Consider the following 12,654-nt stretch of genomic DNA (forward strand, 5'->3'; position numbering starts at 1 on the left):
CAGTCATGCGAAAGGCCCACAGGACGCCGCAGGTGGTTTTGTAAAACGACAGGCCGATATTGCTGTTCTTCGAAGTAAAGTTACTATCAAAACAGCTGAAGATATGTATCAATTCGCCATTCAAAATTTGACAAAACCAAATGAAAGTGCAAGTTGTAAACGTAGAATTTTTAGACTATTAGACAATATAGAGCGTAACGAACTGAGGCGATTTAAACCAGTGCCAGACAATAGGTCTATTCACCGTGTACATTGCCTAGAAAACGGAATTATTTCGGTAAAAAAATTATCCTGTTACTCATGTGATTCGTGTATAAATGGCAACTATTCACATTATCCTCGAGGCCCAAAACATAACAAATAGATAATAAGGTTTTGGCAGTATTTGGCCACAGCTTTATCTTGAATAAAATATAACATATATGATATATAATATGTATTTAAATTGGCAATCTTGCTCTGAAATATATTTATCAATGTCTGTATTTAATATATATGTAAATTATAATGTGGCTACCGCAAATTATGGCAAACCACTAATATAAATATATTTAAGTAATATGTCTGGTACGAGAAGTTGACTGATGAGCCCTGGTAATCAGAGGCTATCATTACTGTTCACTGAATATATGAATGTTAAATCCAGCGCAGCGAAATGTGCCAAATGTGCTCTGCCAATGTCCACTTTTACATCTACATTGTGTTCACTAGTTGTCTCCTACTCTCCCATCTCAGTACCATTAGCAGAATTAAGCTGAAATATAAACTTAAAAGCAGTATCTGGTTTCTTACTTCCATTCAGAACAAATACACATGTAACACAAAATTAATTTACATTGGGAGGGTGGTGGGTTTTTTAAGAAGATTATTTTCTCGTCCAATTTTCGTCTGCTGCAATCTTGCTGACGTATTTCGAAAAGACCAAAGCGAGGTTGCGATCAAACTAATAAACACAAATGTTAAATACCCAACAGTGAACCACCACCTGCCCAAATTAAAATCTTCGAGTTTGTACCCAATGGATAACGGGCTTTAAAATTGTAGATTTTAAATCCTTTTATCCTCGAGGCCCAAAACATAACAAATAGATAATAAGGTTTTGGCAGTATTTGGCCACAGCTTTATCTTGAATAAAATATAACATATATGATATATAATATGTATTTAAATTGGCAATCTTGCTCTGAAATATATTTATCAATGTCTGTATTTAATATATATGTAAATTATAATGTGGCTACCGCAAATTATGGCAAACCACTAATATAAATATATTTAAGTAATATGTCTGGTACGAGAAGTTGACTGATGAGCCCTGGTAATCAGAGGCTATCATTACTGTTCACTGAATATATGAATGTTAAATCCAGCGCAGCGAAATGTGCCAAATTGTCCGATAAGATCAGGGTAACAACTTGATCTGATTGGACAACCGCCACTGAAAAGAGGGGGTGTAGCTGCGCGAAGCTGTGCCAAATACAATTTAATATATTAACTTTCAAGTTACTTCCTAGTAACTTACTTGAAACGTCAGATATAAAATGTTAACATAACAGTTGTATCTATTTACAGTCGGGGAAGGTTAAATTAATGCCAAGATTCCTGATGATCATTTCTAATCCTCCCTGGAGGGTATTCAAAAAAATGTTATTTTCCAAAGACGTCAAATGCACTCCATCTTTCATTAAGAATAATTCATTAGCCTTTATATCAGGGTAACGGAGGTAACAACCATCTGTTTTGGTTAAAAATGATGCTATAGAGGTATTAACCCTCATTCTACATTTTTCCATGGCATTAATATTGTCAGAGTAACGCCAACTTGATCTCGGAATAATTTGAGACCAGACAAAAACTGTGTCCAACATCAGTTGACGCATCCAACTGAACTGTTTCCTTATTAGTTCACAAAGAGTTTTTGAACTTTTTTCCCCTATATCATTGCCTCCAATATGTAAAACTAATATAGTTGGCGGATCTTCATATTTTAACATGGTTCTTATTTGTTGTTTCATGTCCAGCACTTTACCTCCACATTTTCCCTGCCACCAAATATTTACTCCCATCCTCTGCAGCCCCAAGTTTACCCCTCCCGGTCTTCCTCTGGCTTCCCCAAAGGCATGCTTAATAATCGAGGATCCAACGATCCAAACTGTAGCATGTCCTGCAATTCTTAGAAAGCAATTATTACTTGCTTATATTGATGCAGGACATACCATTTATTTACATAATACAATATTATTTAAATGCCAGCTCAAGACTGCATTACAAAATAAGCAAATATAGAAACATATTTACACAAATAAATGTACATATATGATGTTCAGGCATTTAAATCCTAATGTAACGCAAAAAGGCCTGTGACTTCCAACGTCCCATTTCTTTAATTTGTTCATCAGAAATACCTTCTAATGCACATGTAGTTGCCATGCCAATTCTAAAGGAATGGGACTTAAATCCATTGTTTTCTATACCAATTACTGACAGAGACCTTTTTAATAATGCTGAAAACTGGTATCTTGTAAGGGGGGATCCATCAAAATGACAAAATAAAGGTCCCAGATAAGGTGGGCGAACTTTAATAAAATTAGCCATTATTTGTACTGGACATACATTTTTGTTTTTCTGCTTAGAAATAACGATTGTTGTTCCAGAACCAAACTGATCAGTTTTAGATGACGTCAATAAAACCTCTAATCTTGCATCACAAAGCTTTATATTTTCAAATTTTACAGTATGCATCTGCTTATTTTTACAATCAACTGTTATTTCACCTACTCTCATAAAACCATGAAAGGCTAGCGAAAATGAAGCCATAAACAGTTTTGTCTCATACCCGTTTTTGCAAATCACCGCCAGTGACCTCAATAATTTTTCCAATATATCTCTCGTTATGGGTAATCTAGTGTCCTTTTGATTTGGGCCCCCCAACCTTTTTATTCCTTCAATCAATTTTCTGACAACAAATTTTTGTGTATTGTCTTCTAAATTGTTGATTTTATTAAAGTAACTTAAGCCTGAAATATAGCCAGATACTGTTGAGTGGGACAATTTCTTTCTAAACATATAAACAATGAATGATGTCAAGTCATCAAGCGGAATAGGCCAGACATCAGAAAAACCATGATTTTCTCTGAATTTAACAAATATGTCCATGCTATGCAAATATGCTTTCTGTGTACTGGGTGCTAATGAATTTATAAGTAAATGATTCATTTCAGTTCTGAAATCATCGACAGGAATTCTTGTGGGATTGCTGCTGGAGAACTGTCTGCATTCGGGACCAAGTCCATAAAACGTTGTTCCTGAAATCGAGAAAGAGCATCTGCGATTGCATTATGCTCACCCTCAATATGTTGTGCCCTAAATTGTATGTTATTGTTCATAGTGAGAAAAACTAGTTGTCTTATCAATATCATAACTCTCTTTGATTTTGATGTTCTTTTGTTCACAATGCTTACTAATGCCTGATTATCTATTCTCAACAGAATCTTTTTATTTCTAAATGAACGACCCCATATCATGAACGACAGCACGATGGGAATAAGCTCCAAACATGTTATATCCAATAAAATGCTAGTATCAGCCCAACTACTTGGCCACTGGTATTGTACCCAGTGACCTTGAAAATAAGCTCCACAACCTAATAAAACATTACCTGCACTATCAGTGAATAATTCCAGACTTTCATTAGTCGACCAAAATCTATCAGGAAAATAACACTGACCATTGAATTGATCTAGAAAATTTAGCCAAACTCTAGCATCTGCTTTGACCTCTGAATTCAATCTGACAGTATAATAAGGCTTTCCATTCTTAACTGAAGCTATCAAATCGTAAAAACGACGAATAAAAGCACGGGCTGATATAATAGCCCTTGAACAAAATGCCATTAAACCAGTAATTGATTCAAGTTCCTTCAGTGCCATTTTCTTTTTCGACAAGACCTGATCAAGCATAAATTTAAGTTTATCCAGTTTTTCAGGGGGGATTCTAACCAACATAAGTACTGTGTCAATTTCAAGGCCTAAAAATGTGATACATGTGGTAGGACCTACTGTTTTATTCTCTGCTAGTGGAACACCTAGCTGCCTACATACTTCATTAAAAGTGTCCATCAAAATGGTACAATTATCCGTTGAACTTTCACCAGCAAAGAAAAAGTCATCCAAATAGTGGTCTAAAGTCTCAATGCCAGCTTTCAATGCAACTGTTTTATGCAAAAAAGTGGTAAATTTTTCAAAGAGGGCACATGATATAGAACAGCCTTCAGGCAGACATTTATTAATATAATATTTCCCATCAAAGAAAATTCCCAGAAGGTCAAAATCAGCTGGGTGAACCAATAAAATTCTAAAGGCCTGACTAATGTCCATTTTTGCGCAAAGCACGTTATTTCCTAATTCAGAGATCATCCCAACCACTTTATCAAAAGAAGAATACTTTACTTTACAAATTTCTGGATCAATGAAATCATTCACACTCCAGTTTAGAGGATATGACAAGTGAGTTATAAGACGCCATCCACCGTCATTTTTTGAAACTACCCCAATAGGAGATATTCTTAAAGTTGAAATTGGTATTTTTGAAAAGGGGCCCAACATTCTACCAAGATGCACTTCTTTTTGTAATTTTAAATTCGTTTCAGTTTTGTGAACTTCTGCCGAAATGAGATTGCTTGCAAAACTCGAGATCCTTGGACCAGTATAGTTTAATCTAAACCCCTCTATAAATCCCAATAATAACATTGCTGCATCAGTTTTGTTTTCATAATTTGACAGTAATTCTCTTAAAGATTTAATTTTGACTGGGGTTTTGCCTTTGTCCCATAAATGCTCCAGGAGAACGGAATCTTGTGTTATTTTGCATTTGCCTAGGTGCAAAGGGTTGAAAATTAGATGCTGTTTTTTGTGGTGCTTGAGGCCGGGCTGATCTGAATCTCTGAACAATCCCAGGTGACTGAGGATTATTAGAGTTAGTCACTTTGCTATTAGTGCAATATATAACCGGATGTACCCCACTGCATTTTAAACAAGCATGTTTGTATGTGCAATATTGTTGGGTGCACGTCCCATTATAATTATATGCATAGCATTTAAGAAAATTGTTTGTTGGTTTTTGTGCAATATTGAACTCTGGCCCATTAATTGGACCTGCTGGTTGCATATACAATAACCATAGCTCAGTGTCTATGACAGACCAGGATCCAGCAGGCTCCTGTGATCTACGTAGTCTAAACTGTTCATCATACAATTTCCATCCTAAACCTGCATAGCGTTTAGCCCCTAACCTGACAGTTTGCATATACTTCAACAGTTCTTGGAACTGAGATGTATGTATAGTACAATAAATACTGATATATATTAAAAAGGCATCCGTCCATATACCTATTGTGTTAATTCTTGTATCCTGTTGCTTAGGTTGTAATATAATCTGTCCCTGATTAAATGTAAGTGTTTGATTCACTCCTGTTATGTTTTGTGAATTATTTAACAAACTGCCCATATCTACATATTCCCCATTTATTACTTTTTGTTTGACATTTTGCGATACGTTTCGCGCTATGTCATCTGACGCCTTAACCGTTTCAATGGGTAAGGCATAACCTGTGTTAATTAGGGGTTGGTGTAATGTTGTATTACCTGGAGCAGGGTAAATTGTTTCTGCTGGCAGTGTTGCTGGGATCATTATTGGACTGTGTGGTAGTACATTAGTTGTCACTGTGTTTGAGCCGAGCTGTACAGGTGGTGTTCCACTTGTTCTAGGTAATCTATCTGCAATATTAGCAGTCGCCTCTTCCTGTTGCTGTTTCGACTTCTTTGCAGCAGCCGCTGCGCCTCCATTATTTGCCCTGCTTGTCGGCACCCTTTTTCTGCCGGACCTCCTATACATGATCTGAAACTTAAAGTGTATGTGTTATCTTCATTCAAATACATGTGCTTTACCTTATATATATATATAAAATATTAAAAGTGAATATCCAAAAACATACGTATTTCACAAATCTCTCTCCGATTATATGCCTATAGTTTGCTCTTTCGTGTTATTCTCAGGATATATAAACTAAGAATCAATTACTACTTACTAAAATGATTGTTTTGCCATTTGTGCAAATCCGAAACATACGAGTTTATCAAAGCCGGTTCCGGTTTTTATGCCCACCGTTAACCGGAAGTTTGTCATTACAAGTTTGTCAATAAATAGAGTCGAAACACTCAACTTTTTGCTCATTTTTGTCCTGTATTTAGATGAACTAAGTTATCGACTGCATCAATTTATATGCTGACAATAAGCTATTTCAAAATTTCATTGTGAAAATATTTGGTTGATTTGAAAACCCCTTATATCACTCAAGTACGGCAATAACAGTTATAAATTCCTTCACATTTTCAAATTGCATAAAAATATAATGTCTAACACAATCTTGGTTTGATTTATTTTTGGCTGTGACCGTTTACTTAAATTCGACATTCATTTGCACATTAAATTTTTGTATGTTTTTAAATGTCGTTTTTAACTAAAATTTCAAGACATCGGGATTAAATCGATATCAATCCGTCTTTATCGTATATCAAAATAAACTTATAGCCCTTTATCAAACCTATTTCAGGTGTTATTTCAACTTTTTTAAGAAGATTATTTTCTCGTCCAATTTTCGTCTGCTGCAATCTTGCTGACGTATTTCGAAAAGACCAAAGCGAGGTTGCGATCAAACTAATAAACACAAATGTTAAATACCCAACAGTGAACCACCACCTGCCCAAATTAAAATCTTCGAGTTTGTACCCAATGGATAACGGGCTTTAAAATTGTAGATTTTAAATCCTTTTGTCAAAATTGTCATATCACCGGAACGGAACGAAAAATAACAATGACAAGAGAAGATGAGCTTAATAGGGAAAACGATATTGAAGACGAGGATGAAACCGAGATAAAAGACTTAGTCAACAGAGGATGTATCATTGCCGTTGTTACCGATGATCCCAACGATGATTATTTTTTGTTGAAAGCTTCGGGAAAAGCACAAGTGTTAAGCGTTGATACTACTGATAAATGGGGTACACATTTTCTAAAGGGTAGTGAAATTATTCGCGGACTTTACTTTAACAAATTGACAGTTGAAGATGGAATGGTAAAATTTAAACTCCTGCAGCGCAAAACAGCTTTGGTACCTGCTGTTTCAACGAGATTTATATGCATGGACTTAGATACAAGTAATGAAGGAATCTTGACCATGCCCGAGGATACACATCTTGCAATAATTGACAGTCTTTAAAAGTGATAAATATGTAAATGATATATACTTTCAATAAAATAAGATAATGATTTGATACAGATTTATGTGTCAAAAATGTATAATCAGTCATCTGAACAATCTTCCTTTTTTACACAAATGCTCAGAAATCAAAATGAAATCTGTTTTTAAAAATTGCAAAGTTTTGACGTTTTGTAAAGAAGTTGGCAAAAATGAAAGAAAAACGACGTCGCGTAACGTTACCACTATTAAACCGAACACCGTGTTCAACAGTGAGCAAAGCCCATACCAAATAGTCAGCTATAAAAGGTCCTGAAATGACAAATGTAAAACAATTCAAAGGAGAAAACTAACGGCCTAATTTATGTACAAAAAAATGAACGAAAAACAAATATGTAACACATCAACAAAAGTCAACCACTGAATAACAGGCTCCTGACTTGGGACAGACACACACATACATAATGTGGCGGGAGTAAATATGTAAACGGGATCCCAATCCTCTCCCTAATCTGGTACATTTAACAACAAACTATGAAAATCAGTTGAAAAAGGCTCAACTCATCAGATGGATACAAATCGACATTACATCTATAAAAACACAGAGTGGACGTGCCTGGGTACTTGTATATCCAAACAACAAAAATATAAGTTTCATATTAAAAAATAAATAACAAAAAGTCCAAGACTCTGTCATTCATTGGCACACACTAATTATAACGATTTTGCTGAATCCTTTGGCGAAACTACAATCACATCTTTCTTCTTTTTACTCGCTTTAATATTTTTTTTAAGAGAACATTTTGTATTCATAACAGAGTTCATTCTCTGTTGACTTTCTAAAACGTCGTCTACAGACACACACGCCATATTCAACTGGTACCGTTCATCGATGTTGACAAATCTGGAACCGAAACGTTCATATTCTGGGTCATTATACGCTAATACCGACTGTTAGCATTTGTCTATTCCGAGGGCAAACTGAATATTGTATGGAGGAGACCAACCTTGAAGTTGATGAACCAGTGGTATGTCAAAATTCGTCTTTTCATTTTTCAACAAAAATTCATTGGAAGATACCAGGACCCTAAATATTTCATATCAACTTCACAAATATTATACACGATAGTCCTGAAACTTGTAAAAAGTCCATGCACATTGTTTATCATCTTAACTACGTGTTATTGTGTACCTTTAATATGTCGTTCATTACATATCATTAAAAACGTAACTGCTGTTTTCCTAATTTTGGTTATATCCTTTTGTCGTTGCTCGGTATTTATATGTCAGGTCATTGTGTTATTGTGCTTTGATCATGTTATGCATTCTTGATTTCTATTTGTTTTGATGTGGTCTTCAGAGTGCCTGCATGCCGTTCTGTTTCTTTCATTTTCTGACACACTGGTTTGTTTTTATAAGGATTTAGATGATAAAACAATGTTGACTGCTGTATACAAATCTTTGGCATTTTACCTATCATGTCTGTTTGTTATGCTCACACATTGTTGTCAATATAATGGAATTTTATGCAACTGTTATACAAGTGAGAGGTTTGCTAGCTTTTAAACAAGGATTAATCCACCATGTTCTGTATAAGTAAATGCCTATTCAGAGTCAGGAAAATTACAATTGCTTTTCATTCATTTGATGTGTTTGAGCTTTTAATTTTGCAGTTTGATAAAAGACTTTAAGTTTTGAAGTTCCAAAAATTGTTGTCAATTCGACAAACATACCCTAGTCTGTGTCCTTAATACCACAAGGGTTGACTAATGTCTAGATATATGGTCATCCATTGACTTTTCCTGCCGGCATTAAAACATTTACTAAATAGGAACGTATGCTGATCGGCCAAAATATCACTATCATGTATATATTTTTGAATGTATTTAAAAAAACTGTTTCCTAGATCTAACTAAATACTTGTTCACTGATATCAGTCTATGATATATGACATTATCTTGTTCACCTTTGCCCCCGATATAGTCCAGTCAATGTAGCATAAATTTGACCCTACCCTTAAAGTAATTACAACAGAAGATTTTAAAGTTCTAATCTTTAGCATTCTACTCCAAATATGCACTAAAAAAAGTCCCATAAAATATGTCTTGAGGAAAACTAAAACAAACGCGATTTTAAATTCCTATGGAGATTTGCATAGAAAAAGGGAGATAACTCTTCAAAAAAGGCAGAAATATCAATAAAAATTGATACAAAATTATAACTTTACCGCTTCTTTTCAACAGAATGTATTGATTCTTGATATTTTAGCCGCCTTTAGAGTATAACAAACAACTCTAAAGGTGTTTTCATATCAAGCTTATCAAGCTACAACCTAGATTTCATAATTCATTAATTGAACATTTATTGATTTTTTCAACATGTAAAGGTAAAGAATCTCAAATCTAATAAAATATAATTAAGCATATATTCTTCTCTTTGTTGTTTAAAGTTTCTTTAAACAATGTAGATGCTGAACAAATAAAATATACAGATATGAGTTATACCAAATTGTCACATTATTTTTTCAAAATAGTCTCAAAGCCACAAACTTGCAATTTCTTTAACGAAAAATGCACAATTTATTTTTTAAATATACCCATAACACTTGGGTTTTGTACATTTCATGAGCAGAAAACTATATAATAAAGTCAAATACGAACTTATAACCCCATCAACATATTATACTTTACATACATTTTAAGAAAATCAACCACAAACTGACAAAAAAAGACTCATTTTTGCGGAGTTATCTCCCCTTCCAATGTTATTTTCCATAGGAAATTAAAAATGCTGATTTCGAGTTTTTCTCAATTTAGATTTTATGGGACTTTTTTCTGTGTATATTTATGGTTCAATGCTGTAGATTAGAACTAAAACATTTTCTGTTGCAATTAGTTTAAGGATAAATTTTAGTTTGACTACTAATATTTGAAGATATGTCAGCTAGTTTCCAATAATTGGGTACTATTTATGACTGTAAATAACGAAGAAAAAAACCCCAAAATACGTTATAAATTCCATAAATCGGAGGCGCTTTTCTAGATTTAACTTCATGAGGAACGATCAAAGCCGATTATGTTAAAGGCAAATATGTATAAGAATCAAAACACATGAGAGAGCTTTACGACCAAAAAGGACATATTAATTTTTTAATTACTTTTAAAGACGTTTAAGCGAACGTGCAATGTTGTCTTATTGGCACTCATACCACATCTACTTCGTTTCTTATTTAAAAAAAGGTTTTGAACATTGTATTACATCCTCTATACTGAACCCACAACTTCTTTTAGTCACTCGTATAATAAAAAAATCAACTCTTGTTTAAAATAAAATACCTAAATTGAATATTTTGTTTTCTGAAAAAAAAAACCAGATTAAACATGCTCGGCATGTCCAGAGATACAAGTTGTCAAGAATGTAACATTGACCTATGAAATAACTTTCCATAAATTGGTATTAACTGGTTTGATAAATCATATCAGAATAATAACTAACTGATTGTAGGAAATATCGAATGCTACGATCACATTTTATATGTGCATGCTGTTAAACTATCATACGTCCTATTCCATGATGAATATACATGTAATAAGAAGTGATTTTCTATGGATGTTTTATTTTTTATATAACAAACTTATTACGCTGATCACTTTTCCACACAAATAGCCAGAATAATTTATTTCATAAAAAGACCGATTAAACTGACAGCATAGTATATTTTGGAAACATGATAAAATAAAAACCCTACTTTGATTAATTATTTATGACATTTAAAATAGTCATAGGTTAAAAACATACTACAGGTCGTTGAATCATGTATGTCATATCTTTTTTTTAAATTGCAAATTGAATTGTGTCATATTTTTCATGCCAAGGTCTCTTAATGTCTACAATATGGTTTGATATTTTCTCATGGTCTATTATTGCTTATATCAACTTCATACCACATCGTCTTATTTTAATATTGATTGAAGTTCAATTTTTTATTTTGGAAAAAACAGTGTTCACACCTTTATCACATTTCTGTTTAATGAATATTAGTACCAATCGTATAAGATATTTTTATCATATTAATTATAAGTAAGTTAAAGATAAGTTCTAGTTCAGATACTGTTACCTCGAAAAATTTCATGCAGCGACCCAGGTCAAAAAACGGTTTCAAACGGTACTTAATAACAGTACAACGACACAGTGTTTGATGTTTACCTTGATTACGATTCCATGATTGTGTATCGATTGTATTTTAGGTAATGATCGGTAAACATTGGCACGAAAACACAAAAGTCAATTTAGGTAAAATTTTGATCAACAATCACAGGATGAAATATTTTTTTTGTCGATTATACTGTATATGGATTTGAATAAATGTAAAAAAAAAAAAAATGGGCGCAAAACAAATAAATAAATTGTCATGGGTAGTCCAGGTCGTTAAAACCAATCCTCGTAGTTTAGTTTATATGCATGTATTTGTTCAACAATTTCCTCAGTAACTCGTATTATGTGACTTTTAAGTATCATTATTGTTAAGTCGAGAACCTGAAGGCTATGAGCGTCATTTGGTAGTTTTGTTATACCTTGAATGCTGATAAATGATGTGCGTCACCAATCCGAAATGACATTTCAATTTAAAACAGTTGCATATAGCAATAAATCGATAGTTTATCTAAACATTCATCTTTTAATCCTATTGTAAATAAGTCAGCACTTTCAGAATTAATGATTTTCAACATGTTTTTCTAAAGAACCAAAATGAAACAGTAAACACCGGTCATTGTATTTTTCAAACGATGAAATTAAATTCATTTTTCTTCGACAAAACAAGAACCGCCGCTTTTACATATTTGTTAGTTTTTATAAATGCCACTTCATTAATGATTCAGAATTGTAAAATTAATTCTGAAAAATTAAATATAGCATAAGCTTTGTGTTAAAGGACGTACTTTGACCTAAAGTTGTTAACTGTTTGAACATTGTGACTTGGATTGAGAGTTGTCTCATTAGAAGTCACACCACATCTTGTTACTTATATATAGTTTAGAATATCTAGTTATGTAATTAATTAAAACTGATTTAAAAACGCTTTATGCAACCTAAATTACTAATATGGTTCCGGTAAGTTTATAGAATTTTGTGATTTCCTCTCTGATCTTAGCAAATGAATATACTCATCATAGATAACAGGAGATTGAAACTGTGTACGCATGATGGGCGAATCATCTACAAAAGCCCGATAAAACATTTGTCTGTCCCAGGGCATATATACTAGACATTTTTGAACGAAGATTAGTTTTCAATGCTTTTTAACTTTATAATCGATTTTGCCTTCCAGCTTTTTTGATTTGGAGAGCCACTGAAGTATTTATGCAGACGAAGCGGGCGTCTGACGTACTATAGTGTAA

At 33.4% G+C, this 12,654-nt stretch overlaps 1 protein-coding gene across 3 annotated transcripts; it reads right to left on the reverse strand.

Moving 5' to 3' along the window:
* Positions 1-368: 368 nt before the first annotated feature.
* Positions 369-6,835, reverse strand: LOC139512657 (uncharacterized). Of its 3 annotated transcripts, none has more exons than XM_071300434.1 (2): positions 6,602-6,835; positions 369-5,901 (listed from the first exon to the last, which is right to left on the reverse strand). In XM_071300434.1, exon 2 carries the CDS (start codon positions 4,746-4,748, stop codon positions 3,213-3,215), a length of 1,536 nt encoding a protein of 511 aa, XP_071156535.1. In that variant the 5' UTR covers positions 4,749-5,901; positions 6,602-6,835; the 3' UTR covers positions 369-3,212. The 3 variants fall into 2 exon arrangements, with proteins under 3 accessions (XP_071156535.1, XP_071156536.1, XP_071156537.1); XM_071300436.1 differs by having other exon boundaries at positions 369-2,164; positions 5,643-6,835.
* Between the last annotated feature and the right edge of the window lie 5,819 nt (positions 6,836-12,654).

The sequence above is a fragment of the Mytilus edulis genome, chromosome 2 (genome assembly GCF_963676685.1).
Source record: "Mytilus edulis chromosome 2, xbMytEdul2.2, whole genome shotgun sequence".
NCBI lineage: Eukaryota > Metazoa > Mollusca > Bivalvia > Mytilida > Mytilidae > Mytilus > Mytilus edulis.

Excerpts from the sequence above, each read along its gene's own strand:
- LOC139512657 (XM_071300434.1), bottom strand. The coding sequence starts at position 4,748 with ATGTTATTATTGGGATTTATAGAGGGGTTTAGATTAAACTATACTGGT.